General features: G+C 39.0%; 1 protein-coding gene across 2 annotated transcripts; it reads left to right on the top strand.

The window, feature by feature from the left end:
• On the top strand, positions 1-27,673 carry EEF1E1 (eukaryotic translation elongation factor 1 epsilon 1). 2 transcript variants are annotated; one of them, XM_058432608.1, is made up of 4 exons: positions 1-148; positions 9,830-10,030; positions 16,994-17,089; positions 27,249-27,673. In XM_058432608.1, exons 1-4 carry the CDS (start codon positions 23-25, stop codon positions 27,387-27,389), a joined length of 564 nt encoding a protein of 187 aa, XP_058288591.1. In that variant the 5' UTR covers positions 1-22; the 3' UTR covers positions 27,390-27,673. The 2 variants fall into 2 exon arrangements, with proteins under 2 accessions (XP_058288591.1, XP_031997044.1); XM_032141153.2 differs by lacking the exon at positions 1-148 and adding an exon at positions 4,678-4,831.

Genomic DNA, 27,673 nt, shown 5'->3' with positions numbered 1-27,673 from the left:
CAGCGTGAAAACGGACTAATACATGGTGGTACCATTCAAAAGCCTGAGAGCTGGACAGCAATGGTGCAGATTCCCATCTGAGTTTGAAGACCTGAGAACCAGGAGCACCATGGGCAAGAGAAGATCAATGTTCCAGCTCAGCGGTCAGGTCAGTAGTAAATATCACCTTCCCTCATACTTTTGTTTTTTCCAGGTCCTCACAGACCGGATGATGCCCACCCACGCTGGTGAGGGCGATCATCTTCATTCAGTCCACCAACTTAAATGCTCATCATTTCTGGAAACACCCTCACAGACACACCCAGAAATGATGTATAACCAGATATCCGGGCATCCTGAAGCCCAGTCAAGGTGACACATAAAATTAACCATCAAAAATAAAGGATGCCCCAACATTTTTAGAGGCATCGTTCAAGGACCCTTCCAATCCAGCATCTGGTTACCTGTCTAGCCTGAACAGTTACTCCAAAGAATCATGCCCTCTTTCACTTTGCAGCCTTTGCACATGCAATTCCCATTGCTCAGAACTCTCCCTCAGTTTTCCACCCCACCTCTCACCTGACCAACTCTTGTTCATCCTTCAAGTCTCAACTTGAACACCATGACCTCCTGGAAGCAATCTTTTTTTTTTTTGAGATTGAGTCTCACTCTGTCGCCCTGGCTGGAGTACAGTGGCGCAATCTTGGCTCACTGCAACCTCCACCTCCCGGGTTCAAGCAATTCTCTGCCTCAGCCTCCCGAGGAGTTGGGATTACAGGTGCCCATCACCACACCTGGATAATTTTTGTATTTTAGTAGAGATGGGGTTTCACCATCTTGGCCAGGCTGGTCTTGAACTCCTGACCTCGTGATCCACCCAACTCGGCCTCCCAAAGTGCTGGGATTACAGGCGTGAGCCACCGCACCTGGCCAGGTACCTTCTCTGCATTCTTATCATGCCTTCCGCTTCCTGATCTTTGCCTTATCGCAAAATTTTTCTAGTGTCTTTCCTCTCGAGATACTCTAAGTTTGATGGGGGTTGTTCATCAATGTGTCCCCAGTGCATCATACAGTGCCTGGTGCATAGTAATGGCTCAATAAACAAGCGTGATAAGTGCAAGACATACATAGATATGAGAGGTATCTATAGAGAGAAGAAAATGCATGCATAGCACCTGCATCACTTCATTTACTACATATTTAATATCATTCACACCTAAGTTTAAAACCCTACCATATTCTGAAATAGAAAGTTAAACTCTTCTAAAACTGAAAATTTGCAGATGATGGCATTGCTAAGAGCAATCTGATACAGTAACAGTTTCTGGCATATGCAGCTCATTTTAACAGATGCCTGTATGACATACAGAAAGCTGTCAGGCATGCTCCAAAAAGAAAAGCCATCCAGTTTATGTTCCACTTGCCAAATTAATTTCATTTGACATTTAATTTATATCCTAAGGTACTGTGGATTTTAAACTTGACTATGATAATAGCAGATTACAGAAGTGTTCTATTTGACAAAATCAATTCATCAAGTTACCTTTATTATGAGTAAGGCTGTCTTGATATAGGTATTTCCAGATCAAATATGTAGATCATCTAAAAATACATTTATTGATTCTTCTAATAAAATATAAGCTTTCTCCTCTTTCTTATGTCTAATGTTAAGTGAAGTAAAGCTTGCACCTGCTCACCGTAACAGAGAAAGGAGACATTAGAAAATCAGAACGGTGTGGGTTTAAAAGCCAGAAAGCAGAGTTGAAATTCTCCATCTGCCATATGGGGTTTCAACCCTGGCCACATATTAGACTCAGCTGGGGATTAAAAAAATAATAATAATAGCGCTCGGTCCCACCCCAGATAAAGTGAATCAGAATCTCCAGTATGGCATGGATTTTTTTTTTTAATCCCCAGATGATTCATGCACAGATCTATTAGTTATGTGAATTTGGGTATGTAATTTAATACCCATAGTATATAAAATGGAATGTAGTAGACATTTGCCACAATCATGATGTGACAATCCACTTTAAAAAAATTAACAGTTTATTAGTTGGAATCAGACTTGAAAAAAAGATTTATATATTGCAATTGGTTGACAGTTCCCTTATAACGCTTTCAACTTACAGGTTCACCTCTCTCTGCCTCTTCTTTTTGCTTTGCAATTTACTTGTTGAAACAACTGGATCATTTGTCCTATAGTTTTCATGATCTAGAATTTGCTCATTACATCCCCCTGGCACCATTTAACATGATCCTCTTTCCTGCTATTATTTCTTGTAAATTGGCTGTTAGATCAAAAGGCTTGGTCAAATTCATATTCGATTGGCAAGACTGGGTGATGATGTACACCTCTCTCGGAAGCACTTTATGTCTGTCTCTGTTTTTATGATGTGAATAGCTATTGATAATTGTCACCTAGATTCATTATTATATCAGTAGCTGCAAAACAATGATATTCTATTGTTCTGTTTTTATTAGTTAGAATTCTATAAAGACATTTTTCCTCATCAGAGTTTAGTTTCCCTGAGATACAGTTTACATAGGATAATCATGAAAAAAATTGGTTTCTCTATGTGTTTTCTTTATCATTTTTCAAAATAATGAATTGGATCTCTAGTATCCTCCAAAGGTAACCAATGAGGGTTATTTCGATTTTGTTCCTGTTTTTTTAGTGTCATTATGAACTCATAGACTTAAACATATTCAACATGTTTCAATTCATTGCAATTATTCTTATTGACCCTCAACTTGTAATGACTATTATTGACCCTCAAGTGATCTGATCCTACCCTTTGACTCCCTTCATTAGTCTTAGATACTTTCTTTTCTTTCTACTATTACTAGATGGTCCAGACTGATCTCCCTCCCAGGTTTGGATTCAGCCAGTCTCCAAAGAGCCTCCATTTCTTTTTGTGGGAAATAGTATTTGAAACCAGAATCTGGGTGCTGGGGTGCTCATTGCTACTGAGTTGTCCTTGTTTCTAGGCCTTTTAAGTAAACAGAGATGGGAAATACTTTTCATTTTCCTTAAGATAAAAGCGTCATAAGTTCATATTGATATTACAATTCAAATTCAGGACCAGAAAGTTTTGATTTAACCTCATCTACCTTACAACTCCTTCTCTTTTGGGCAACACCAAACACCCAAGTTTCCAGCAACACCACATGATTGTGTCTTTGCTTTATTCCACAGTACACATACAGCACCATACCAATGCTGACACTGCCAAGATGCTAACCAAACCAACAAACAAAAAGAACCAAAAACAGGTTTTCATGAATTTTGTCCTTAAAGCGTGTCTTACTAAGAGTATACAATTAAATGACTGTGCTGTAAAGTCACTTAAAAGAGGTCCACACTGGGTGATGATGTCATCAATTTGATATACAATATGCTTTGTTCTGCTTTCAGTTTTTTAGGGATTTCTTTTTTAATTTGATATTTCTATAATTATGTAAAGGCCAAATCTTATTTTAAATATACCACCCATTGGCATTGGATAAATGTTAATTTTTTAAAAAAATGTTTTATTACAAGCAAACAGTGTACCTAAACACTGAAAATAGATATGTGAATTATCTTAGAGGGTTGGTCTTTTAAAAATAGTAGAATAGTCATTTAATTATCTGAATATGGAAAGTAAAACAGAATTTAGTGCACAACAATCCACTTATACTGAAATTTCTTTTGTATTTCGTTATGTTGATTTGGCAAAAGTTTCTTTTCCTTATGTTTACTTCTGCTGCCAGAGTAAACTCATTAAGTATTCTGGGATAGGGAAGGTGTAACACAGTAACAACATTCCCCACTAAACTTTGATATTTCTGATTCAATGATGAATTACCTTGTAGGATTGTTCTATTTCTCTCAGACTAATACACACTTTGTTTATTCATTCTTCAATGTGGAAAATATTTTGTATTTTCACAAATCTTTTGGAAATATTCAACATATACTACCAATTTTCTTTCTTTTTTTTTTTCGAAGATACAAGAATGTAGCAAGTTAGTGGGGCAAAGTTATGCACCTTGTTTATTTATACACCAAAACTTCATAAATTATGTAACCAGCTTTCTGGTACTGCAAATAAAGATCATTAATTCCATTAATGGCTGATTTCCTTGAGCTGTAATTATTTGACCCCTATCTGACATACTCCATGCTCTGTGATTAATCTTTAAATGTATAATTCTACTGCTAGTGTTGAGCTGTAGATTAACAGAAGAAAAACCAGTTTTTCGAATTCACCACTACAACATAATTAAAATCCTCATGAATTATGCTACACATTAGAAACTCCTAATGGATTGTGAACTCTTTGCTATTCAATTTGATTGTTCAAATTTACAGATTCCTGAACCAAACTAAGGTAAATTTCAGTTCCCATCATATATAAATTCTCTTAGACTAGCAAATGAGTTAACGAGTTACCGCTGGCAGCCATGTCAATAGATTGACATTTAGAGATACAGATCCAGTCTACTGCAGCCACCGAAGCCCGGCCTTGGGGCTGCTCTACCAGTAGCTCCCCAACAGTTCCAGTGGAAATTTGCCAGCACTTCTCCACCTGTCTCACACCCCGCCCTCAGCTCCGCCCCTTCCACTGGCCCCGCCTCCTGCGCTTTGGCGCGCGCTCTCCACGCCCCTTCGGTTCAGCCAATCGCCGCTGAAGTTTGCAGGAGTGGGACTTCCGTTTCCACCAATGCGGGAGGTTCTTGTTCTGCAGGTCTCGCGTCTGCCAGCAGCTACGGCCGGAAGATGGCGGCGGCCGCAGAGCTGTCGCTACTGGAGAAGTCCCTGGGACTGAGTAAGGGGAATAAATACAGTGCTCAGGGCGAGCGACAGGTGAGAAGGAGAGGCAGCGCGGAGGGGAAGAGGTGGACGGGAGCGGGGACTGCCGAGCCCTGGCAGGACCCGGGCCGGCCACCCGTTACGGGCGGAGTGAGGATGCTGCTACCCAGCTCTCCATGTGTCTGCGCCGCTAGCCGGCTGGCGCCTCTGGGCCTCGGCCCCTGCCGTCCTACCTCCTGGAGGGAGGGGGTAACCAGCTCAGGTTGGGCTTGGCCTGAACTTCACCTCCTGGGAAATTGTCATCATCCCATTATGAGGAAACAAAACCAGTTGGAGGAGGGTCCTCACAGGGCTCTTAGACCAACCTGGAATGTATTCAGTAACTGGCCTTTTTTTTTTTTTTTTTTTTTTCTGTAATCGCACCTTTCATTCCGTTATTGCGCAGTAACTCCGTGATAGCTAACAGGGTGCCAGGTAGCACTGTGCTGGGCCTGGGGAATACAGCGGTGATTTAGGGGAACATGCTTCCTCCTCTCAGGCAGCTTGCTTTTTGGCAAGGTGGACAAACATTGCAACCATTTAAATTGGAAGAGTGCCACGTTGCACCATAAATGCAGAGAGAACACCTAAGGAGTCTTGGCCCAATCTAGGGGATTCGGGGAAGGCGTTTCTAAAGCCTTGGATTATCAATTTAAGTGTACGACCCACGGAGAATGCGGGAAACATCACAAGGTATGAGATTGCCTGGTGCGGCACTGTTAGAACGTTTGTGTTTTATAGTTGTTTGTCGCAGAGGGAATGTATTAGAGAAGGAAATTGGTTGTAGGAAGACTACTTCGGATATATGTTTTTTTCGCTCCTTTGAGATTTTTTCCAAATGATGTTTGTTTTTTGTCTTTTTTTTCTCTTCTTCATTTGGTCTATGTGAAGATCTTGTCTAGAAAGTAGTAGTGTAGTTTTTATTTAAGTTAACCTGAAGCCTAGAAAGGTTAAGTGTTCATCCTAAGATCAGCCCTGTGATTGGTGGCAGAGTAGGCGTAGGAGCCAAAGTGACCTTCTTTCGGTGTTTCCTCTGCGCCAGTGATGATTCCGTCCCTTTGGCCCCTACTCCCTAGTTTAGTGTATGTATTGTATAATATATATGTAATATAAATATATATGGCCAAGTGGACAAACATTGCAACCATTTAAATTGGAAGAGTGCCATATATGTGTGTGTGTATATATATATATATATATATATATATATATTTTTTTTTTTTTTGAGACAAAGTCTTGCTATGTCGCCCAGGCTGGAGTGCCATGGCATGATCTCGGATCACTGCAACCTCTGCCTCCCGGGTTCAAGCGATTCTTCTGCTTCAGCCTCCCAAGTAGCTGGGGTTACAGGTGTGCGCCACCACGCTCGGCTAATTTTTGTATTTTTAGTAGAGACCAGGTTGCACCATGTTGGCCAGGCTGGTCTTGAACTCGTAACCTCAGGTGATCCACATGCCCTGGCCTCCTAAAGTGCTGGGATTACAGACGTGAGCCACTGCGCCTGGCCTAGTTTATATTTTTTAGGGACCATTGCCAAGATACGAGTATTATCTAGTATCAGAAACAATCATCAGCAAATAATTTAAAGCACAACATAGTAAGCACTTTATGGACCGTCGCGGGTGAGCAGCAACTCTCTGGGGCTGGTGGCGCCCGGGTAAGAATTTACCAGGACAGCTGTAGGTAAAGAAAAGCAGATTTATTAGAGAAAGTATGAAAATATGTTGCAAGGTGCAACAGGCAAGTTAGTAAGACAGGAGCTAACTTCAAGGAAACAAAGGCTGGCTGGGGATTTTACGGAATAGTACTTCTGCTGTGTGCTGAAGAGGGGTTTGTGCAGTACTGATAGCACCAAGGTTGCAGTGAGCTAACTTGAGTTTTCTATCAGCCGAAGGTCCGGTGATAGCTGGACACAGAAAGATTGTTGAGGTATTTGTGCAGAAGGGCTGTGTCCTGGACCATGAAGAAAGGCAGACTTGTAGCTTATCACCCTTCTCTTTTTGCTTTCCCTTGGTCCCCTCAACCTGACTTCTTTTTCCTAATTAGGACTCCATATGGAGCAAAACACTGTTGAAGAGTGTGAAAAAGGAAGTTAATTCCGACTATAAAAATGGATTTATAAACTCATGGAAGAGCTGGCATTTAAGGGATTACGCTTTGAAAGATGTGTAAAACTAATAAGTTATGAAGGATTGGGAAGTTTAGGGCAGTAAGTAAACCAATATGAGGAATGATGCAATGCAAGGTAAACCCCAAATTACAGTTTGAGGCCCAACTGTGAAGACTTTCGAGTTCAGAGTATGGTTTTTAATTTAATTTTAATTAAAGCATTTTAGCAGTGAGCAGCTAGTGAAATTTTCTGTTTACTTGTATGGGGAAAGGGTTGGCCATATGTGATAAGATTCAGCCTTTTTCTGGGAAGACAGCTGACAGCAGTGAGCCAGCAATAAGGCATTCTCTGCAACATTACCAATCATAGTTAAAAATTGAAAGCAGTTCAGAGATCCTTATCTAGGATAATGATTCTTTAAATTAGGGTACATCAACACATTGACATACAGTCACGTGTTATTTAAAGACAGGGATACGTTTCAAGAAATGCATTGTTAGGCAGTTTCATCATTGTGTGAACATTATAGAGTGTTCTGGGGTTTTTTTGTTTGTTTGTGTTTTTTGTTTGTTTTTTTGGGGGGGGTGGTGGAGCTTCACCCTTGTTGCCCAGGCTGGAGTGCAATGGTGTGATCTCGGCTCACTGCAACCTCTGCCTCCCGGGTTCAAGGGGTTCTCCTACCTCAGCCTCCCGTGTAGTAGGGATTACAGGCATGTGCCACCACGCCCGGCTAATTTTTGTATTTTTAGTAGAGACGGGGTTTCTCCGTGTTGGTCAGGCTAGTCTCATACTCCCAACCTCAGGTGATCCGCCCGCCTCAGCCTTCCAAAGTGCTGAGATTACAGGCGTGAGCCACCACGCCCGACCTTAGTGTTCTTAAACCTAGATAGTATATCCTACTTCACAAATAGTAGGTATATGATATAGCCTATTGCTCCTTCAGGCTACAAACCTGTACTGCATGTTACTATACTGAATAATGTAGGCAGTTGTAACACAATGGTAAGTATTTGTGCATCTCAATATATTGAAACATAGAAAAGGTACAGTAAAAATACTTGATTATAATCTTAAGGGACCACCATTGGATATGCCATCCAGAACATTGTTGACCAGAATATCATTATGCATCGCATGCTATTGCATATGCAGCCATTAAAAGTAATTACTTTGAAGACTATGGAACCTTAAAATGAATGTGAAAATAGTATGTGTCTCATAATTGCAACTGCATAAGAATTGTGTATTTTAGGCTATGTAAAGGAAAGAAAATGGACATTTGAGCCAATAGGGCTTTATTCAAACCCTGGCTCTGCCATTGCAAACCAAGCAACCTTGGTTTTTATTATCTGTAAAATGAGGATGAGATGACTTACCTTATCTTAGAAGATGTAATGATTAGATGAGAATGTAACTGGGAATTTTTTTAGAGCATGCTTGGGTTGTGGATAATTTATTTTTACAAATAATTCTCTTTAGAGTCAGTTGTGTCCCCTCCACCCAGCAGTCGTGAGTCATTTGCTTTCTCTTTTTTCCCCAAAATATACCATACATTCAGTACACACATCTTGATGTTACCACCAAGTTAACACACTCAGGTAACCACCCAATCAAGGAATAGAACATTACTGGCACCCCTCAGAGGGTTCCATACTGTTTTCTTTCAACACATTTAATTTATTGGTGATCTTAGAGATTGTGGTTTCATTTGAGTTGAAGACAAAAGTGAGAAGTCAAGGAGCTATTAATAGTGAATGGAAAGTGGAAAGAATTTTACCTCCTTTACTTTGGAGTTACCTCCTTACTTTGAATCTGTATCCTGTAGAGTATTAATCTCCTTGTATACTTCACCAAGTCCTGTTGATGCAGATGTATGAAAATGCCTTGCAAAGTATAAATCATTATAGAGAACAAGATAGTATTTCGGCCAGGCACGGTGGCTCACGCTTGTAATCCCAGCACTTTGGGAGGCCGAGGTGGGTGGATCACGCGGTCAAGGGTTCGAGACCAGCCTGACCAACATAGTGAAACCCCCGTCTCTACTAAAAATACAAAAAATTGCCAGGTGTGGTGGCACGTGCCTGTAGTCTCAGCTACTCGGGAGGCTGAGGTGGGAGAATCAGTTGAACCCAGGAGGCAGAGGTTGCAGTGAGCCAAGACCATGCCATTGCACTCCAGCTTGGGTGACAGAGTGGGATTCCGTCTCAAATGAAAAAAAAAAAAAAGATACTATTTCTATTTCATTGCTGAGAAGAGCAGCAGTCTTCCCCAAAAAACAATTCTTTTTTCATTTGCTTAAGTCATTGAGATTGTATACTTGTTATTTGTGTTTGGTCGGTCTTCCCATTAGGTAATACTTTCCATTGTCTTTTACATTTCTCATAATGCATTGTGCTTATTTGTGTATCAATAAAATTTAAACTAATTGTCAATTTCCTATAAGCAAGCAAACCCGATCCTTTATATTGCTATTGTAACAGGGGAAACATGAAGTCAGGTTTATTTAAGTATGTTCACTTTGCTATATAATAGGGTGTAGGTAAACTTGATTGAAATTAATACAGTATAGTTAGAGTTTCCATTTTCTCTCATTGTACATAGTTTAAAATTATTGTAATAATATTATACTGATTATTGTAGTAATATTATACTGATTATTGTAGTAATACTATACTGATTTTTGCAATGTTATTACCAGTTTCATCATCAAGCATCTGTTACCAAATTGTAAATTATTTAACTGCTATTTTCCAGACTTTCATTTGTATATAATTTAGTATCTTAGAGTAAAATCCGGGATTATTTCAAAAAACAGTTGAGGGATTTCGTGGTTACTTTGAAGTTATAATCATGATGTGGTCCTTGTTTTTTAAATTCTGTGAACTTTTTTTTTTCTTTTTAAGATTCCAGTTCTTCAGACAAACAATGGTCCAAGTCTAACAGGATTGACTACTATAGCAGCTCATCTAGTCAAGCAAGCCAACAAAGAATATTTGCTGGGGAGTACTGCAGAAGAAAAAGCAATCGTTCAGCAGTGGTTAGAGTACAGGGTCACTCAAGTAGATGGACACTCCAGTAAAAATGACATCCACACACTGTTGAAGGTATCGTGACTTATAGGCTGAAATGCATGACCGTTAATCAGAAATCTCTTTCCCCTGAGATTAAAAAGCTGCAGCTGTTGGCCTTCTTCACCTCTTTCCTTCTGCCTTAGTAGTTTGCATCTGTTATTCCCTCTGCCTGGAACAGACTCTGTCCTCCCCCCCACCCCGCCCCACCACCGTCCCCCTTCAGATCTCAGCTGAGATATGCTGCCTTGAAAACTGTCTTGACTACTGCTCTCTCAGCTGGATGAGGTTCTTTGTTCTATATGCAGTCACAGCACCCTGTGCTTTTCCTTCAAAACCCTTGTCATAGTCAGTAATTACAGTATTATGACTTTTTTTGTTTTTTTAATGTGATGCCCCACTCGACAATCCCGATTCTCTAAGGGGTAAAGTACTTTCTCAGAGGCAAGAGAGAATCAGAATCTTTTAGGGTTGTAGTTTGAAAAAACTGTCTGATCTGGGAAAGCTCACCTTTCCCTGTTTTGAGAATCATTGCTTTAAATTTTTATTTTCAAAGGCATCAAATAATAAAATAATCTACTGGATATAGCTTCAGAGTTACCAAGAACAAAAAAAATTCCAAATGAAGTTATTTTTGTTAATTTATTTATATAAAAAGAAGGCAGATTTTAAGATTTTGTTGAAGCTTTAAATTTGAAAGAAACTTAGAGATTATTCAGACAACAGCAAATCACTGTAGGAATTCCTTCTGTTTCTTAATTTTATTGTGATTGTTATATCATGGCAATATAAGTTGTGCAAGAAAGATCGTCCTTTATCACTTTGGGGAAAATGGCTCAAACTGTATTCTTGATAGATGCCATCAAGAGAACTGGTACAAAGTCAGTTTCAGAACTTGGCCCTTTGTATGTCTGTCGTGATCAACCATTTATTCTTAATACCATATTGGTCATTCACAGGGACCCTTCTCTTGTGCCCCTACTATTCACAGCATTTCCAGGGGGAAGCAGTCATACCCTCCCTCTAAGTGAATGTGAGATGTCAGGCAAATAAGTGAACACAACCATCTTTCATAGTTCTCCAAGGGAAAGGGTAGTAATGAAGTACTTGATTCTGAAAGATAGGAACAGAATTTCAATGAATTGGGTTTATAAGGTTCAAAAGTTATATTAATAGATGTGGTATTAGAAGCATAGAAATAGCTTCCAAAGTGTTATCTCTGAGACATGTAAATATTTAATTGGGAGCCTCTGATTTAAGATGTTCCTGTTTTTGGAATGTATGTGGAGCTGGGCAATTTGCATTGTCTTCCTTGTCTGACCGTAGTTTGCTCATCTGCACCTACAATATAAGCACTTGCAATGCACCAGGATGCAGTTCCAAGGGCTGGTGGTGCATTAGACACAGTTTCTGCCCTTACAGAACTCAGACTGGCGGGTGAGACCGATTGTATATAGAGTGGATTGCAATGTGATTTTGGCCACATGCACAGATGAGAAAAGGGTTGATTTGTTTTGTTTTGCTATTTTAAGACAGTGTTGTTTTTATTTTAAATGCAGTAAATATAACAGAATTTAGGAAGTACAAATAAGCAAATGGAGGACACTTGAAACATCCATAGTCCCACCAACAAGAGAGAACTATTAATGCTAATGTTTGGCTATCAGATATTTATTAAACCCCTTTGGTGTTTTTTTCTATTTTCTATGCATTTTTTTTCCTTTTGTATATATGTGTGTAGGTATTAAAAAAAAAAAAAAAAACAGGCACCTACTGGGCATGGTAACCTGTTGGTTTTGTTTTGTTTTTTTTCTTTTTATTTTTTCAGACAGGGTCTCACTCTGTCACCCAGGCTGGAGTGCAATGGCGCAATCTTGGCTCACTGCAACCTCTGCCTCCTGGGTTCAAGCGATTCTCGTGCCTCAGCCTCCCGATTAAATGGGATTACAAGTGCGCACCACCACGCATGGCTCATTTTTTGTGTGTTTTTAGTAGAGATAGGGTTTCATCATGTTGGCCAGGCTGGTCTCGAACTCTTGACCTCAAATGATCTGCCCACCTCAGCCTCCCAAAGTGCTGGGATTACTGGAGTGAGTCACCTCACCTGGCCAATAAACTGTTTTTTTTGTTCATCGACAATGTGTTGTCAATACCTTTTAATGTCAACAAGTATTCACTTACACTCTCCTTTTAATAACATGTTAGTGTTGCATCATATACAGTTGACCCTTAAACAGTGCAGGGCACTGACTCCCTGAGCAGTTGAAAATCCATGTATAATTTTGATTCCCCAAAAACTCAATTGCTAATAGCCTACTGTTAACTGCAAGCCTTACCTGTAACATAAAGTCAATTAATACATATTTTGTATTTTATGTGTATTATGTACCATATTCTTAAAGTAAGCTAGAGAAAAGAATATTATTACGAAAATCATAAGGAGGAGGGAATATGTTTACTATTCATTAAGTGGAAGTGGATTGTCATATAGGTCTTTATCCTCATAGTCTTCACTTCACATTGAGTAGGCTAAGGAGGAGGAAGAAGAGCAAGGGTTTGTCTTACTCTCTTGGGTGACAGAGGCAGAAGAAAATCTGTGTTTAAGTGGACCTGTGCAATTCCAACCTGCGTTGTTCAAGGTTTAAGCTGTAATTGTACCACAATTTAAATTATTTATCCCTGGGTAGTTACTAGATTGTTGCTAAATATTTGAGCACTTTCCCATTTGTTTCCTTAGCCTAATTTTTTGTTTTTATAAACAGAGTCTTGCTCTGTCACACAGGCTGCAACCTCTGCCTTCCAGGTTCAAGCAATTCTCCTGCCTCAGCCTCCCAAGTAGCTGGGATTACAGGTGTATGCCACCACACCCAGCTAATTTTTTTTTGTATTTTCAGTAGAGATGGGGTTTCAGCATGTTGGCCAGGCTGGTCTCGAATTCCTCACCTCAAGTGGTCGGCCTGCCTTGGCCTCCCGAAGTGTTGGGATTACAGGAGTGAGCCACCGGACCTGGTGTCCTTAGGCTAAATTCCTGCAAGAGAAACTGCTAGGCTAAAAGCTATATATTTTTAAAGCTATGTTGCTCATTTGTCCTCTAGAAAAGTACATTATTATAGTATCATAGCATATGAGAGTGGCCTCTTCCACAAAACTAACATGGTATTACCTCTTTCTCCTTCACTACCCCAATTTAATTACCAAAACAAGAAAATTTAAAAATTATTCGTTTGAGGCCGCATGTGGTGGCTCACGCCTGAAATCCCAGCATTTTGGAAGGCTGAGGCAGGCAGATCACTTGAGGTTAGGAGTTCGAAATCAGCCTGGCCAACATGGTGGAACCCCCATCTCTACTAAAAACAGAAAAATTAGCTGGGCGTGAGGGCACGCACCTGTAGTCCCAGCTCCTTAGGAGGCTGAGGCAGGAGAATCACTTGAACCCGGGAGGCGGAGGTTGCAGTGAGCCAGGGTCACCCCACTGTACTCCAGCCTGGGCAACAGAGCGAGGCTGTGTCTCAAAAAAAAATTATTTGCTGGTTTTTTTTAAATAAAATTATTAATGTGTCATTTTCATACTGCTTATTAGCTATGTTATTATTTTTAAAAATTCACTTACATGTATTCCTTGCCTGTGTTTATACTGGGCTGTATAGGTTTTTATTACTTATTTTTAAAACTCTTCCTTTTAGGATATTATGAAAGGGTTTAATTCTTACTTGTCAAAGTGCCATTTCAGTGATAAAACCACAATGCTAAGTTTAAATGCCTTATAAATAAGGTAGTATATAATTTCAAAAAGCAGGCATTGCAAAACACTAACATTTGTTGAGTCTAGGTGGAGGGTATATAGTTGTTTATTTTACTGCTTTTTCAACTTTTTTGTATTATTAGAAAGTTTAATAGATGGAAGGAAAAAGAAACATCAGGTGGAATTGTAGGGGAAGTATTTAACAAGTTTGACAATGGCATCAGAAAGAATAGTAAAAAAAAAAAAAAAAGGAAACGAACATCAGACATAATTAGTTCTCACCTGTGAATATTTCGAATGTGTGAAACTCCGTCTTTTGGTAGGAAAAATTTTATTTATATCACGAACCCAGAAACTATTACCTAATCATAGTTTATAAAAACTACATTTTTAAGAGTCTTGGCCGGGTGCGGTGGCTCACGCCTGTAATCCGAGCACTTTGGGAGGCTGAGGCGGGCTGATGACAAGGTCAAGAGTTTGAGACCAGCCTGGCCAACATAGTGAAACCGCTGTCCCTACTAAAAATACAAAAAATTAGCCGGTCATGTTGTGTGCCTGTAATCTCAGCTACTCAGGAAGCTGAGGCAGGAGAATCGCTTGAACCCTGGAGGCAGAGGTTGTGGTGAGCCAAGATCGTGCCACTGCACTCCAGCCTGGGCAACAGAGCGAGACTCCATCTCAAAAAAAAAAAAAAAAAACAGGCTTTATCACTAAAACATGGATATAGATTCTGTTTTTGGAGAAAATATATAAAACTGTTATTGTTTCAGGTCTTTAAATACTTCTTGAAATTAAATAAAGATGTATTTGTTTTAGTTGAAATTTAATGAAGATATTTTATTTCTTTTACTTTCTCAAAGTTGATTTCTCTGAAGATATTTGGAGAGAAATCATATCCATTCAACAGAGTACCATAAAATTTAAGTGGTAGTCCCTAATACACCAATACATTCTACCCTTTCCACCCAAATTTTATTTTGATTCTTCCATGCCTGTCTCATTTGTGTCCATATTCCTTTATGTTCTTATCTGTACCACCTTTAGGGGCTCATATTCATATACCATTTTGAAAATGACTGTCTTTAAATGAAAATCGTCAGAGAAAATGTGTTTACTCTTTATTAAGTGGAAGTAGATTATCATAAAGGTCTTCATCATTATCTTCATGTTGAGCATGTATCATGTTAACTTTGCAAACTCAAAGAGATTAAATTCAATTCTGCAAACATTTTTTATTGGTTTCTGAACCACTATATTCTGCAAACATTTTTTACTGATTGCTAAACCACTATATTCCAGATACTTTGGGATGTTGCTATGGTCTGAATGTTTGACTCCCCCTCCCCAAATTTATATGTTAAAATTCTAACCCCCAAAGTGATGGAGTTAGGAGGTGGGGTCTTTGGGGGTGATTAGGTCCTGGAGGCAGAGCCTTCATGAATGGAATTATTGCCCTAATAAAAGGCCTGAGAGAGACCTCACCCCTTCTACCGAGTGAAAAGACAGCTGCCTGTGAACCAGGAAGCAAGCCCTTACCAGACACTGCATCTGCCATCACCTTCATCTTAGACGTCCAGCCTCCAGAACTGTGAGGAATAAATCTCTTTTGTTTACATGCCACCCAGTCTATGTATTCTATTATAGTTGCCCAAGTGGACTAAGACAGATGCGATTTGAGAATCAGAACAAAATACCGTCTCTATAGTTTAAGGAATTCTTGTAGAATAAATGCTGTGGATCACTGGACAGTGTTTTATATCTAGTCTTTAGAGGAGCCTCAAAGAATATTTAATAATAGTTCATATAACTCATTTACAAAACCTTCCTCTGAAGGTTTTATCAATCTGTTGTTTCACTTAATTGACTATAATTCAGTGTAAATTCCTGTTCTGCTAAATTAAGTGTTAATTTTAAGAGAAGCCAACGTTTTCCATCTCAGGAAATTGACGTATTCATGCTGGTCTGCCAGAAAATACCTCTAACAAAAGTAAAAATAGATAAATTGGACTATGTCAAAATTAAACATTTCTGGACACAATCAAAGGAGACAACAGAGTGAAAGGGCAACCCATAGAGTAGGAGAAAATATTTGTAAATCATATGTTTGATAAGGGGTTAATATTCAGAATATGTAAAGAACTCCTACAACTCAGCAACGAACAAACCCAATATCCTGATTTCAAAAGTGGCAAAGGACTTTAGTATACATTTAGCCAAAGAAGATATACCAGTGGCCAGCAAGCATGTGAAAAGATGCTGGAATCACTAATCATTAGGGAAATGTAGATCACATTTACAATGAGATATCATCTCACACCCATTAGGATGGCTACTACCAAAAAAAAAATCCCACAGAGTAACATGTGTTGGTGAGGATATGAAGAAATTGTAACCCTTGTGCATTGTTGGTGGGAATGTAAAATGTGCAACTGCTATGAAAAGCAGAATAGCACTTCCTCAAGAAATTAGTAGAATTACCATATGGTCCAGCAATTGTACTTGTAAGTATATACCCAAAAGAATTCAAAGCGTGATTTTGAAGACATGTTTGTATGCTCCTGTTCACAGCAGCATTACAATAGCCAAGAGGTGGAAACAACCATGTCTGTTGACACAGGAATCGATAAAATGTGATCTGTACATACAGTGGAATATTATGCAGCCCTAAAAAGGAAGGAAATCCTGACATGTGCTGCATGCTACATGGAGGAACTTATATTCAGTGAAACAAGCCAGTCACAAAAGTACATATAGTCTATGATTGCACTTATATGAGGTATCTAAAGTGGTCACATTCATAGAAACAAGGTAGAATGGTGGTTGCCAGGACCTAAAGGCAAGGGGAGATGGGCGAATTATTGTTTCATGGATATAGAGTTTCTTAGAATTCTCTAAAGAGATTGAAATTGTTGGGGAATTTTTGTATTTTAATGGAAAAAATAAGTATAACTAATGAGCATGAGTAACAAAATATTCCCAAAAACAAAAAGCTAGACTTTAAAATGACATAGATGTCACTTTGAATATCATTTTCTAATGTTTTCTTGTTTATTTAAGACTAGTAATGTTGAGTCTATTTTTTTAAAATGAGGTGACTGGCATATTATTTGTGATTTTGAATGACTATTAATGTCAGAGTAAATTTATTAAATGGCAATATTTTGTTTTCTAGTAGCCTAAATCTTTTAAGTCATGATAATTAACTTTATTATTACTGTTTTTTATATTAATATTTATTTGTTTTTTCTTTTTTCTAGGATCTTAATTCATATCTTGAAGATAAAGTCTACCTTACAGGATATAACTTTACATTAGCAGATATCCTATTGTACTACGGACTTCATCGCTTTATAGTGAGTATTTGTATAGTTACTGGCTTTTTTTCTGTAGTGTTGAGAATGATTTTTAAAACTTTGTCTTGAATTTAAATCAGATTTGCATTTTTGGCTTATCAAATAAAAATGAAAGGAATTCCTTTATACAAGGTGCCTTTTGTAGCAAACCTGCACGTTGTGCACATATACCCTAAAACTTAAAGTATAATAATAATAATAAAAAAAAACTTTGTCTTGAATTTAAATCAGATTTGCATTTTCAGCTTATCAAATGAAAGGAATTCCTTTCAGTTGCTTCCTTTTCCTTGACCTTGATTTTTTTCCTATGCTTCTGCTCTTCTTCAGCAGTGACTTCTCCAGCCACACTTTAGGTTTTGTCATCATCCCCTGGGCCCCATATTCCTACCATTCCACCTCTAGATCTTAAGTCCAGTACCCCATCTTCTGTGTAACCACTTGTGATGGTTAATACTGAGTGTCAACTTGATTGTATTGAAGATGCAAAGTATTAATCCTGGGTGTGTCTGCGAGGGTATTGCCAAAGGAGATTAACACTTGAGTCAGTGAGCTGGGGAAGGCAGACCCAAGCTTAATCTGGATGGGCACCATCTAATCAGCTGCCAGCAAACATAAAGCAGGCAGAAAAACGTGAAAAGATTAGACTGGCTTAGCCTCCCAGCCTACGTCTTTCTCCCGTGCTGGATGCTTTCTGCCCTCAAACATCAGACTCCCAAATTCTTCAGTTTTGGAACTCGGACTGGCTCTCCCTGCTCCTCAGCCCGAAGATGGCCTGTTGTGGGACCTTGTGATTGTGTGAGTTAATACTTAATAAACTCCCCTTTATATATTTATATATTCCATTAATTCTGTCCCTCTAGAGAACCCTGACTAATACACCGCTTATCTTAGCTCTTTTAATCTCTTAGTGTCTAATTTCTGTCTGATGTAATTTGACTCTTTTCCAAATCTGTATACTTTATTCCCCGCCCAAGCTAGACCCCCTTTTGTGTAACTTCAGCTACATCCTCTTAGTATCTTCAGCTCCTTTGCTTTACGCTACAATCACCACCCTTTCCCTGTAAGTTCTCGGCTCTTGGCCAGTCCAAATAAATGTCTTCATTCTTACATCCAAGATCCAAGCTGAGCTCTACTGGAGAAATTATAACACTGTAGATTACTGCCACTAAAAATGTTTACTATCCATTTGCAGCTGGGCTCTCATACTGGATCAGCTCCTTTTTTTTTTTTTTTTTTTTTTTCTCCCAGGGATACTTCCAAACCTTTACTTCCTTCCTTAAGCCCCTTCCTTCTCCCTCCTCCTTTATCTTTAGTCCTTATCACCGAGCCTTCCTCCATTATTCGGCTAGAAAAATGGAGGTTGTTCATCTGAATCCCTTCATCTTCCAGCCTGCCTGATTGCGCATCCTTGTCTATCTTGTGTCCTTTTCCTGGTCTCAGCCTTGCCTTTTTCCTAGGCCAATCCATTTGTATTAGTCCATTTTCACGCTGCTGATAAAGACATACTTGAGACTGGGTAATATATACAGGAAAAAGGGTTTAATGGCCTTAACAGTTCCACGTGGCCGGGGAAGCCTTACAATCATGGCGGAAGGCAAGGAGGAGCAAGTCGGAGCAAGTCATGTCTTACATGGATGGCAGCAGGCAGAGAGGGCTTGTTCAGGGGAACTCCCACTTATAAAACCATCAGATCTCATGAGACTTATTCACTATCACAAGAACAGCACAGAGAAGACCTGCCCCCATGATTCAATTACCTCCCACCAGGTTCCTCCCGTGACATGTGGGAATTGTGGAAGTTACATTTCAAAATGAGATTTGGGTGGGTACACAGCCAAACCATATCACCATTTATCTGGCCTCTTACCTGAATCTCCTCTCCGCCTACTGCCCCTTTTCTGGATCTTGCTCCAGATTGTATTTCCTTTCTTTTTTCTTCAATCTTGTCCACTACCTACATGATCAGTCTCTTTATTTTAAATTTGTTCATGAACAACGACATGATACTCACTATGTTCTTGGCACTGTTCTTCATGCTGTACAAATGTTGACTCATTTAATCCTAATAACAGCCACATAGGGTAGGCACTAATGTTATCAGCCCCATTTTACAGGTGAGATAACTGAGGCATAGAGAGGTCAAAGGTTTTCTTTGAGATTGCCCAAGTAAGTGGTGGAACGAGGTCCAGAAACCAGACACTTTGGCCCCAGAATATGTGCTTTCTTATACCCATCTCTCTGCCTACAAGCTTGGCTCAACTCCCCATCACCCCAACACCCATCTTCTCCCTGTGGGAAAAAAATAACTCATGCATTTTTCTGCATTATGCACCTCATGCATCCAGTCAGATCCTGATTTCCAGCTGCTAAATGCCTCTCACATGTGTCTTTTCCCATGATCCCGATGACATTGCCCAAGTTCCAGTATTTAGAATCTTTTGTTCATCGAAAGAGGATGGACTGTAAGAGATGAGATTGGTGGCCCCTGGAGCAGTCTTTCTCATGACCGTGTCTTTTTCTTTCTCAAAATAATTAACTCAGACAGGCGCAGTAGCTCACCCCTGTAATCCCAGCACTTTGGGAGGCCAAGGCAGGCAGATCACCTGAGGTCAGGAGTTTGAGACCAGCCTGGCCAACATGGCGAAACCCCGTCTCTACTAAAAATACAAAAATTAGCTGGGCGCAGTGGCTCACGCCTGTAATCCCAGCACTTTGGGAGGCCGAGGCAGGTGGATCACCTGAGGTCAGGAGTTCGAGACCAGCCTGGCCAACATGGTGAAACCCCGTCTCTACTAAAACTACAAAAAACAGCCAGGCATGGTGGCGCATGCCTGAAATCCCAGCTGCTCCAGAGGCTGAGGCAGGAGAATTGCTTGAACCCAGGAGGAAGAGGTTGCCGTGAGCAGAGATCGCACCAAGGCACTCCAGCTTGGGCGAGAAGAGTGAAACTCTGTCTTAATTCATCTGACTCCTGCCTCCCTTGCTGTCCTCCTTCCTGTCATTCTCTCAGCCACAACATGTGCCCCAGAGCCTGCTGGATGCTGTGCTCTTTCTACCCAGTGTCCTTGCATTGCTCTTCTCTTTTGCTCCCTGGTCCCAGCCTTTCCCTTCCTCCCCACTTCATTTGCATTTCCCAAGTATCTCTCGGTTCCCACTCATTCGTTGGCTGAATCCCTCTCAGGCCCCTAAACCATACTGAGGTGCTCCTTCCTCTGTGTGTGTTTGTACCTCATATACGCCTCAGGTCTAGCTTGTTTCACTCTTACTGTAATTCTTTGAAAATCTCTCTAAATTATAAGCTGCTTGACTCAATGATTGTAGCGACACATATTTGTAACACCATTGTCTGAGGTAATTCCTGGCATGTGTATGTAGTCACCCCTCCATAAACACTGAATAAATTTTTAAACGTATTTCTCTATGCTTTTCAAGGAGTTTCCTCTATACTTTCTTGCTGTACCTCATCACTAAGAAGGAAATAGGACCAGTGTTATTAGCCTCCTTTTACAGAGAAGGAAACTAATGTTTAGGAAACTTGAGTGGTTTAAAGGCACAGCGCTCAGTTTTTGGAAGAGCCAAACTAGATCTTCTGACTGAAGTGTCTTAATGTATGGGGAAGCTCTTTGTATTATAAACTGTAAAATACCGTAATCATTGAGGCCTGCGCAGGCCCCAACCTGTCCATGGTTTGGGGCTGCTATCTGCCTCATAAAGCAAAGTGGAGGGTTTGTCTTTTGGAAAAACAAAGTCGTTTTCTCGTCTGAAAAAGCCTCCTACATAGTTGGCTTTGCCATTTGCCAAGAATAAGAGGGCACAGATTGAGGCCTCTTGAGTCTGGGTTTTCAGTTGAGGTTGAAGAGAGAAGACAGGGATTGTAACCAGAAAATTCAGAATGGAATGCAGTTCCCTCCGGAACTCCTGGGCTTCATGACAGTCATAGAAGTGGATTCCTTTTAGTTTCCCCTCACCCCCCAAACATACCGTAATAATGCGTGATACAGTTATTAGTCCCCTACTCAAGCTATAATCCCTCAGTTTGAATTTACTTGACTTTATTCTGAATTGTTCCTCAAAGATCCCTCAGTGATTATGTTAAATTCTGTAACACTATTGTAATGGCTTAGAATGATCCTTAATTTAATGTAAAACTATTATGAGTTTTAAATGATTTATTGAGAACTGACTGTGTATGCCCACTATGCCATACTTGAGAGGGAGACAACAGAAGTATAAAACTATTTTCAGGGGCATATTAATCTTATTGAAGAAATTAGACTGTTTTACATGAAAGCAATTAATGAAGTAGAGAAAATGGAATCCAGTGCTAATCTCTGGTCAGAATATTATGTTATTAATGAATGAGGCATATAAGTAGAATACAGAATCATGAAATTGTCAGAAAAATATCTGAAGATTTGGATGGCCTTGGCTATCTAAGGGAATTTTCATTGTTTTGGAAAGCTTATGATAAGTTTGATTACAAATATTCTTTGTAAATAGGGCGACCACATGATTTCTCATCCAAAACACTTGGCTGTGAAAGGAGGCCTATTAATTATTACATTGGGACAACAGGAGTGAAGAATGAATGTTTCCCATACTTACAAAGAATATGATTCAATTTACACAAAATAAAGGACCAAAGAGGATTTGTCTTATTTCTGTTCATCCCCTCTTGGCTTTTAAAACAGTGCCTTGTGCAGCTAAATGCTTATGGAGATTAGCAATATTAAGGCTGGGCGTGATGGCTCATGCCTGTAATCCTAGCACTGTGGGAGGCGAGGCAGGTAGATAGCTTGAGCCCAGGAGTTCAAGACCAGCCTAGGCAACAGGGCAAAACCCGTCTCTATTTAAAAAAAAAAAAGAAAAGAAAAAAACCATTAACCAGGCATGGTAGCTCTGTGCCTGTAGTCCCAGCTACTTGAGGGAATAAGGTAGGAGGATCTTCTGAGCCCAGGGCGGTCAAGGCCACAGGGAGTCATGATTGCACCACTGCATTCCAGCCTGGGCAACAGAATGAGACCTGTCTTAAAAAAATAAATAAAAGCAATATTTAACAACTGGCACCTATTTATAGCTCCTATTTCATATTTTTTATCTTTGTAGTGAAAGTGTATTATAAGTAATGTTATTTAAATGGGAAAAAGTTTATTGGAGCTGAAATACATTGATTACCAGCTTCTTTTATTCCATGCTAGGTTCAATATGTTTTAGTAGCTTTTTGAATTTAAAATGATCGTGAGGCACAACTTACCTCATTTCAAAACAAAAAAGCCTCCAAGGTAAAGAAGATTTGCTGCTAAGGCATCTAAGCATCTCTCTCCTGGTGGCAGCCTAAACACAGTCTTTGAACTTGGGGGAGTCTGTACTTCACTTTAGTGAGACTGTGCTGCTGTGAGCATGGCTACCCAGCAGGGCTCCAAGAACAATTTCTATCTGAAAACCACAATAACAAACTGGTTGGCTTTTTAAAATATATATATTTAAATGTGACATATGTTTTGACATTTAACTTTTTAATCTTTATATTAGGAAAAATATCATCAGTCATCCTGTGTGATGAGAGCCAGCAGGCTAGTGAATGTCTGTTCAGACCCACAAGATCTGGCTTGCTGTAGCATCGGGCTGTCATTAAGAAGGAGAGTATTTCTCCATCTAATTAAAAAAAAAAAGATGATACTGAAGTGCAACTCATAAACCAAGTGTGTAATTAAATTTTCCTTTCCTCTAGCTTATGCAGGTCTTGCAGTAGGGAAAAGAAATACTCTGAAAAAGGAGGGAACTTGTTTGGAATTCCTTTGCCAGCAGAATGCACAAGGTCATAATCCTATAGTGCAAAATATTCATAGCACTAGCTGCAAAGTTATTTAATTACGAGTCTAAGTGCACTGGAGGGCACTTGGTTTTTAGGCAGGTTAGAAGTGTTTCATTCAGTACAGCATGTTAAAGTTAGGGTTACATTAATAATATTTAGCATTCTGTGTGTGTTTACATTTTCTATTTTGGAATGTATGTCCTCTTCATATATAGTGACTAGGATGTTATGATTAAAGATATCCTTATCTTTTTCAAAGTGAAATTGAATAGATTAATATGTAAATCACTGTTGACCATCCTTTTGGGTTCCTATCATGAGTCAAAGTATCTCTCCCACTCTAGTCCAAGTGCAGGCAAAGTAATCAGAGTAATAAACACCTTCTCAAGGAACAGGCCTCACAGACTAAAACCTACACAATGGCAGAATTGCACCGTGGTGTTAAATGACATTCCAGTTAAATCGGGTACAAATACCTACAGATGTGGAATAAATGATTTCTAGGTGTTAAATTAAGGTAGGGTGGGTGGGAGGTGCAGATTGGCCACCTGCTGATATTTGCCAGGTCTTCGTGCTTTGTTTGCTTTGGCAATATTATTTATTTTTGTCCTCGTGCATTCCTTAATTTGTTCACATTATTCAATACGGAATATGTAATCAGCACAGTGTACAAAACAGCAGTCAAGGAACCTTCAAGTAATCAGATAATTCCACTGTATTTTGTTTCATTGTGAGCCCAATTTTAGTCATGGCTGAGTTATTCTAAGATCTGGTCTATCTTAACTCCATTTGAGGAATATTATGTTGCCTTTCCTTTGTTATACTGCCTGTTAGTGTGGCTGTTTATTATAACACCAGTGACTCACTGCTTTCTTAAAGTGATTTCACTAGTAGATAGTCATCCCTGTGAACAGACTGTTACTCAAGATTATTAAAATCCTTTGTAATATTATGTGCTGCTTGACTGTAAGATTGTTATCAACTGAAATACTTTTGTTCTGAAGTTTGGAGCACCATGGGAGGCATGTGGTTCTTTTATAAGGAAAGGAAAAATAAAAGAAATAACTGCAAAATAGTCCAGGAGCACTGGCCCTAAAGAATGTCCCAAAGGCGGCAGCGTGGTGCCAGTTGGAAAGGTAGCAAAGCAGCATGTCACCCTGATCTGGAACGGGTCACTTAAAGTGTTTCTCACATGACTTCATGGAAAATTAGTGATTCAGAATATTATCTACTTGGCTTTAAGGTTCAAAGTCATGATAGAGTGCCAGTACAAATTAAAGGAATTATTAGGCAGAAAGAGCCAAGCACCACTATAGATACACAGGCATGCAGATCAACATGAAGCAGGAAATGGCAACTAGAACAATTGCATTGTTTCCTGTTGTAAGAAAGGAAAAAGAACTGGAGCTAGAAAGGGATGGTGGAAAACCAGTGTTGTAAGTGAAATGGTCTGGGAGATCCCATCAGAAATGTTTTTAAAATCTGTAAATTTGGTGAGGGGAGAAATCTGTTCATTTCTTTGTTTACAATGTTTATATAGGGAATGTCTTCCAAAAAAGTAGCAGAGTTAACAAGGTCATTCATAATTGTCTCAGACTCAAAGGGACAAGTTCCAAAGTTTAAACTGTAAAAAGAGGTGAAAGTGGTAACCGTAACCTCATCCTTTTTGAAAAACTCTGTGAGTTTCTGGCAAAAGTTTCCTGAGGGAAAATGAATAAATGTACATTCTTAAAATAGATCATCTAAAAATATTGTCAAATGGATCATCTAGTTAAAAATTATTAGAATAGGGGGCTGGGTGCAGTGGCTCATGCCTGTAATCCAGGCACTTTGGGAGACCCAGGCTGGTGGATCACTTGAGGCCAGGAGTTCGAGACCAGCCTGGCCAACATGGCAAAACCACGTCTCTACTAAAAATACAGAAAATTAGCCCGGTGTGGTGGTATGTGCCTGTAGTCCCAGCTACTTGGGAGGCTGAGGCAGGAGAATTGCTTGGACCCAGGAAGTGGAGGTTGCAGTGAGCCCAGATCGCGCCACTGCACTCCAGTCTGGGCAACAGAGTAAGATTCCGTCTCAAAAATAAATAAATAAATAAATTATTGGAATAAATTAGGAATTTTCAGGAGCTTTAGGAGCTCTTGGAATAAAAACTATTTTTTACTGTGACTCTGTTGATAATCCTGACTCTAGAGACTCCAAATGTAAAATGTTTAAGTTGGAGAATATTTATTTTGCTGTGTTCTGTATGTTGTTATTGCTTTAAATAATAGGCCTGTAAGCAACTTATACTAGTCTTCGGTGACAGCAAATGCTGTTCTGAAATACAGATATCACACATAACATTGCCCTTTTTACCTAGTTTAAAATCTGGGTGAACAACTTAAACATAAACAAGGATTAGTACTCTATTGTTTAGAAATGCTTTACCAAATGGCTGAGTGGAGAATTATCTGAAATGAAAGAGCTATGAAAGGACTAAAATGGTAAGAAAGAGGTCAGATTTGAATCATCATATATTTCAGCAGCTGACATGAAATCAAGTTGGAGTAAAACTTATTGTTACATCTGTTTGCTTTAACTGTCAGCAAAGAGATTTGTCGAAGTTGATTTTGAATTTTATTCATTCATTTATTCATTTTTTGGTAAGAAAGCTCCCATTTCTTGATAGATTTGCAGCTCTGTTTATTACTGGTTGAGCTTTTAATAAATCGTACATTTTCTTTTGAAGTCCTTGCTGACGTTTATATATGGTAAAGATTTAGAAAAAGAACAAAATGCTCTTTTACAAAATATTTTTCAAAATATTCTTGAAATGTAGACTGATGCTCAGTTTATTCCACAGATTAAATGCTGCCTATGAAAACATACCTGACAGGTAGATGCTCTTTTCAGTTTGAATCTACCAGTTAGCCTAATGTAATTCTTTCATGTGAAACCATGAATTTTCATAATAAAAATTAAACTTCTACATTAAAAAAGACATACTTGACCAGTTTTCTTGACTGGTGTGTTATTTATCTCTGTGCCATGGACTGACTATGTTATAGATGAGACAGTTATAGTAACATCTTTCTAAGTAGACACAACCTTACACACCTTAAACAAGATGAATATATTTTTATAATGTGCTAGAGCAGCTTGTGTGTAGGACTTAAGTATGTATCACTAAAACCTGAAACTTAAATTTTTATGAAACAGAAGCAGTGAAGATTCTCCCTGGTAACAACTTAAGTAAACTGAGCCAACAAATATGAGTCCAAATCAACACTTAATGAGAAAATACTGCCTACTTTTTAATTTTATTGTTAATATCCTTTTGTATTCTGTAATAATTATTGCATGTAGAGTGATTTATCCTTCACCTTTGGTGATCTGGTAACTTACCAGAATGTTTGTCTGCAGAACAGATATGTGCTAAATTCTGAAAAGCAAAGGACATTCTTCTCACTAAAAATGTCTCCCAACAGTCAGGCTGCTGGGGGGTTTGTACCGCTTGTAGAGTGGCTGAGTTATTTCTTTCTGCAAACACTCCTGTCAGTGTTATAGAGACTTGCACTATCTGTTAAGTAAATGTGACTTAGGAGAAGGAACTACACTACCCATTCATGGGGTCATGGCTGCAAGTTACTGCCCTACTGGTTTTCTCTTTACCTGATAACTCTCAATAATCTAAAATTTATCTTAGAGAAAAGTCTTTGAGTCACCTATTTTGGGATTTGAGCCCAGTGAAATGATAAGCACCTGCAGTCTGTATCACATCTCTCTCTAACCAAATCTCTGAGCATTCTTGTAGCTTGATAGCAAATAGGGTGAACTGCTACATTCACTGAAAGATTGAGTTCAGCTTTATTGCAAACAGAATTATGAAGGTCTGTTCTCATGCATTTACGCAGCCTCCTTCATCTGAGTCACACACTACTGGAAATAGCCCCTCCTTATATTAAGCAATATTGACTTGAAATGGATCATTTCCTTTTTTTAGGTTTACTAAAGGACACCAGAGAAAGAACTGTATCTTAATCTGTCTTCCTTTCCAATGAAGTAAAAAACAAATTATTTGACCTCCAAATCCTCAGTTAATGTAAATTTTGCATTTGTTGAAAACTTGATATTTCCCAGGAAGCACATCAGGTTTTGTACTGAACATAACATTGAACATGAAGAACTTTTACAAGTCAGTGTTCACTGGGCTGAAACTTTTACTCCTGTCTGAATATGTTGGCTTTTGAGAACTCTTGGGGGATTGATGTTGTTTTTCAAATTCTATCTCCTACTTAAGTGATATTAATAGTTGTGCTTATGTAACATCCGTGTTGTGTGTGTATGTTTTTAATCTCTACTTAGGTTGACCTGACAGTTCAAGAAAAGGAGAAATATCTTAATGTGTCTCGCTGGTTTTGTCACATTCAGCATTATCCAGGCATCAGGCAACATCTGTCTAGTGTTGTCTTCATCAAGAACAGACTATATACTAATTCCCACTAGAAGCTGTCCATGCTATACAGAAGATCTATTAAAATGTTTTAAATGGAAAATGTACTCTGGACCACAGGACTAATGTAAATTAATATACAGTCATTCATTATTTGTTGAAGTTGATAGAATTTTTGAAGTGTAAACTTGTGTCTGAATGTTTTATTTGTTCTTTAGTTGAAGTTTTGCAATTTTTATGTCAAAATTCAATTGCTATTAAACAAGTTGAGATCAAGTTATAAATTAACCTTGTTTTTAATAGATGACATTTATTTCAATAAAAGTTGCAAATCGGG

This window comes from Hylobates moloch, unplaced genomic scaffold (assembly GCF_009828535.3).
Source record: "Hylobates moloch isolate HMO894 unplaced genomic scaffold, HMol_V3 SCAFFOLD_20, whole genome shotgun sequence".
Classification (NCBI taxonomy): domain Eukaryota; kingdom Metazoa; phylum Chordata; class Mammalia; order Primates; family Hylobatidae; genus Hylobates; species Hylobates moloch.
The sequence above is the reverse complement of the archived record's forward strand: the minus strand, read 5'-3'. Positions and strand labels throughout refer to the sequence as shown.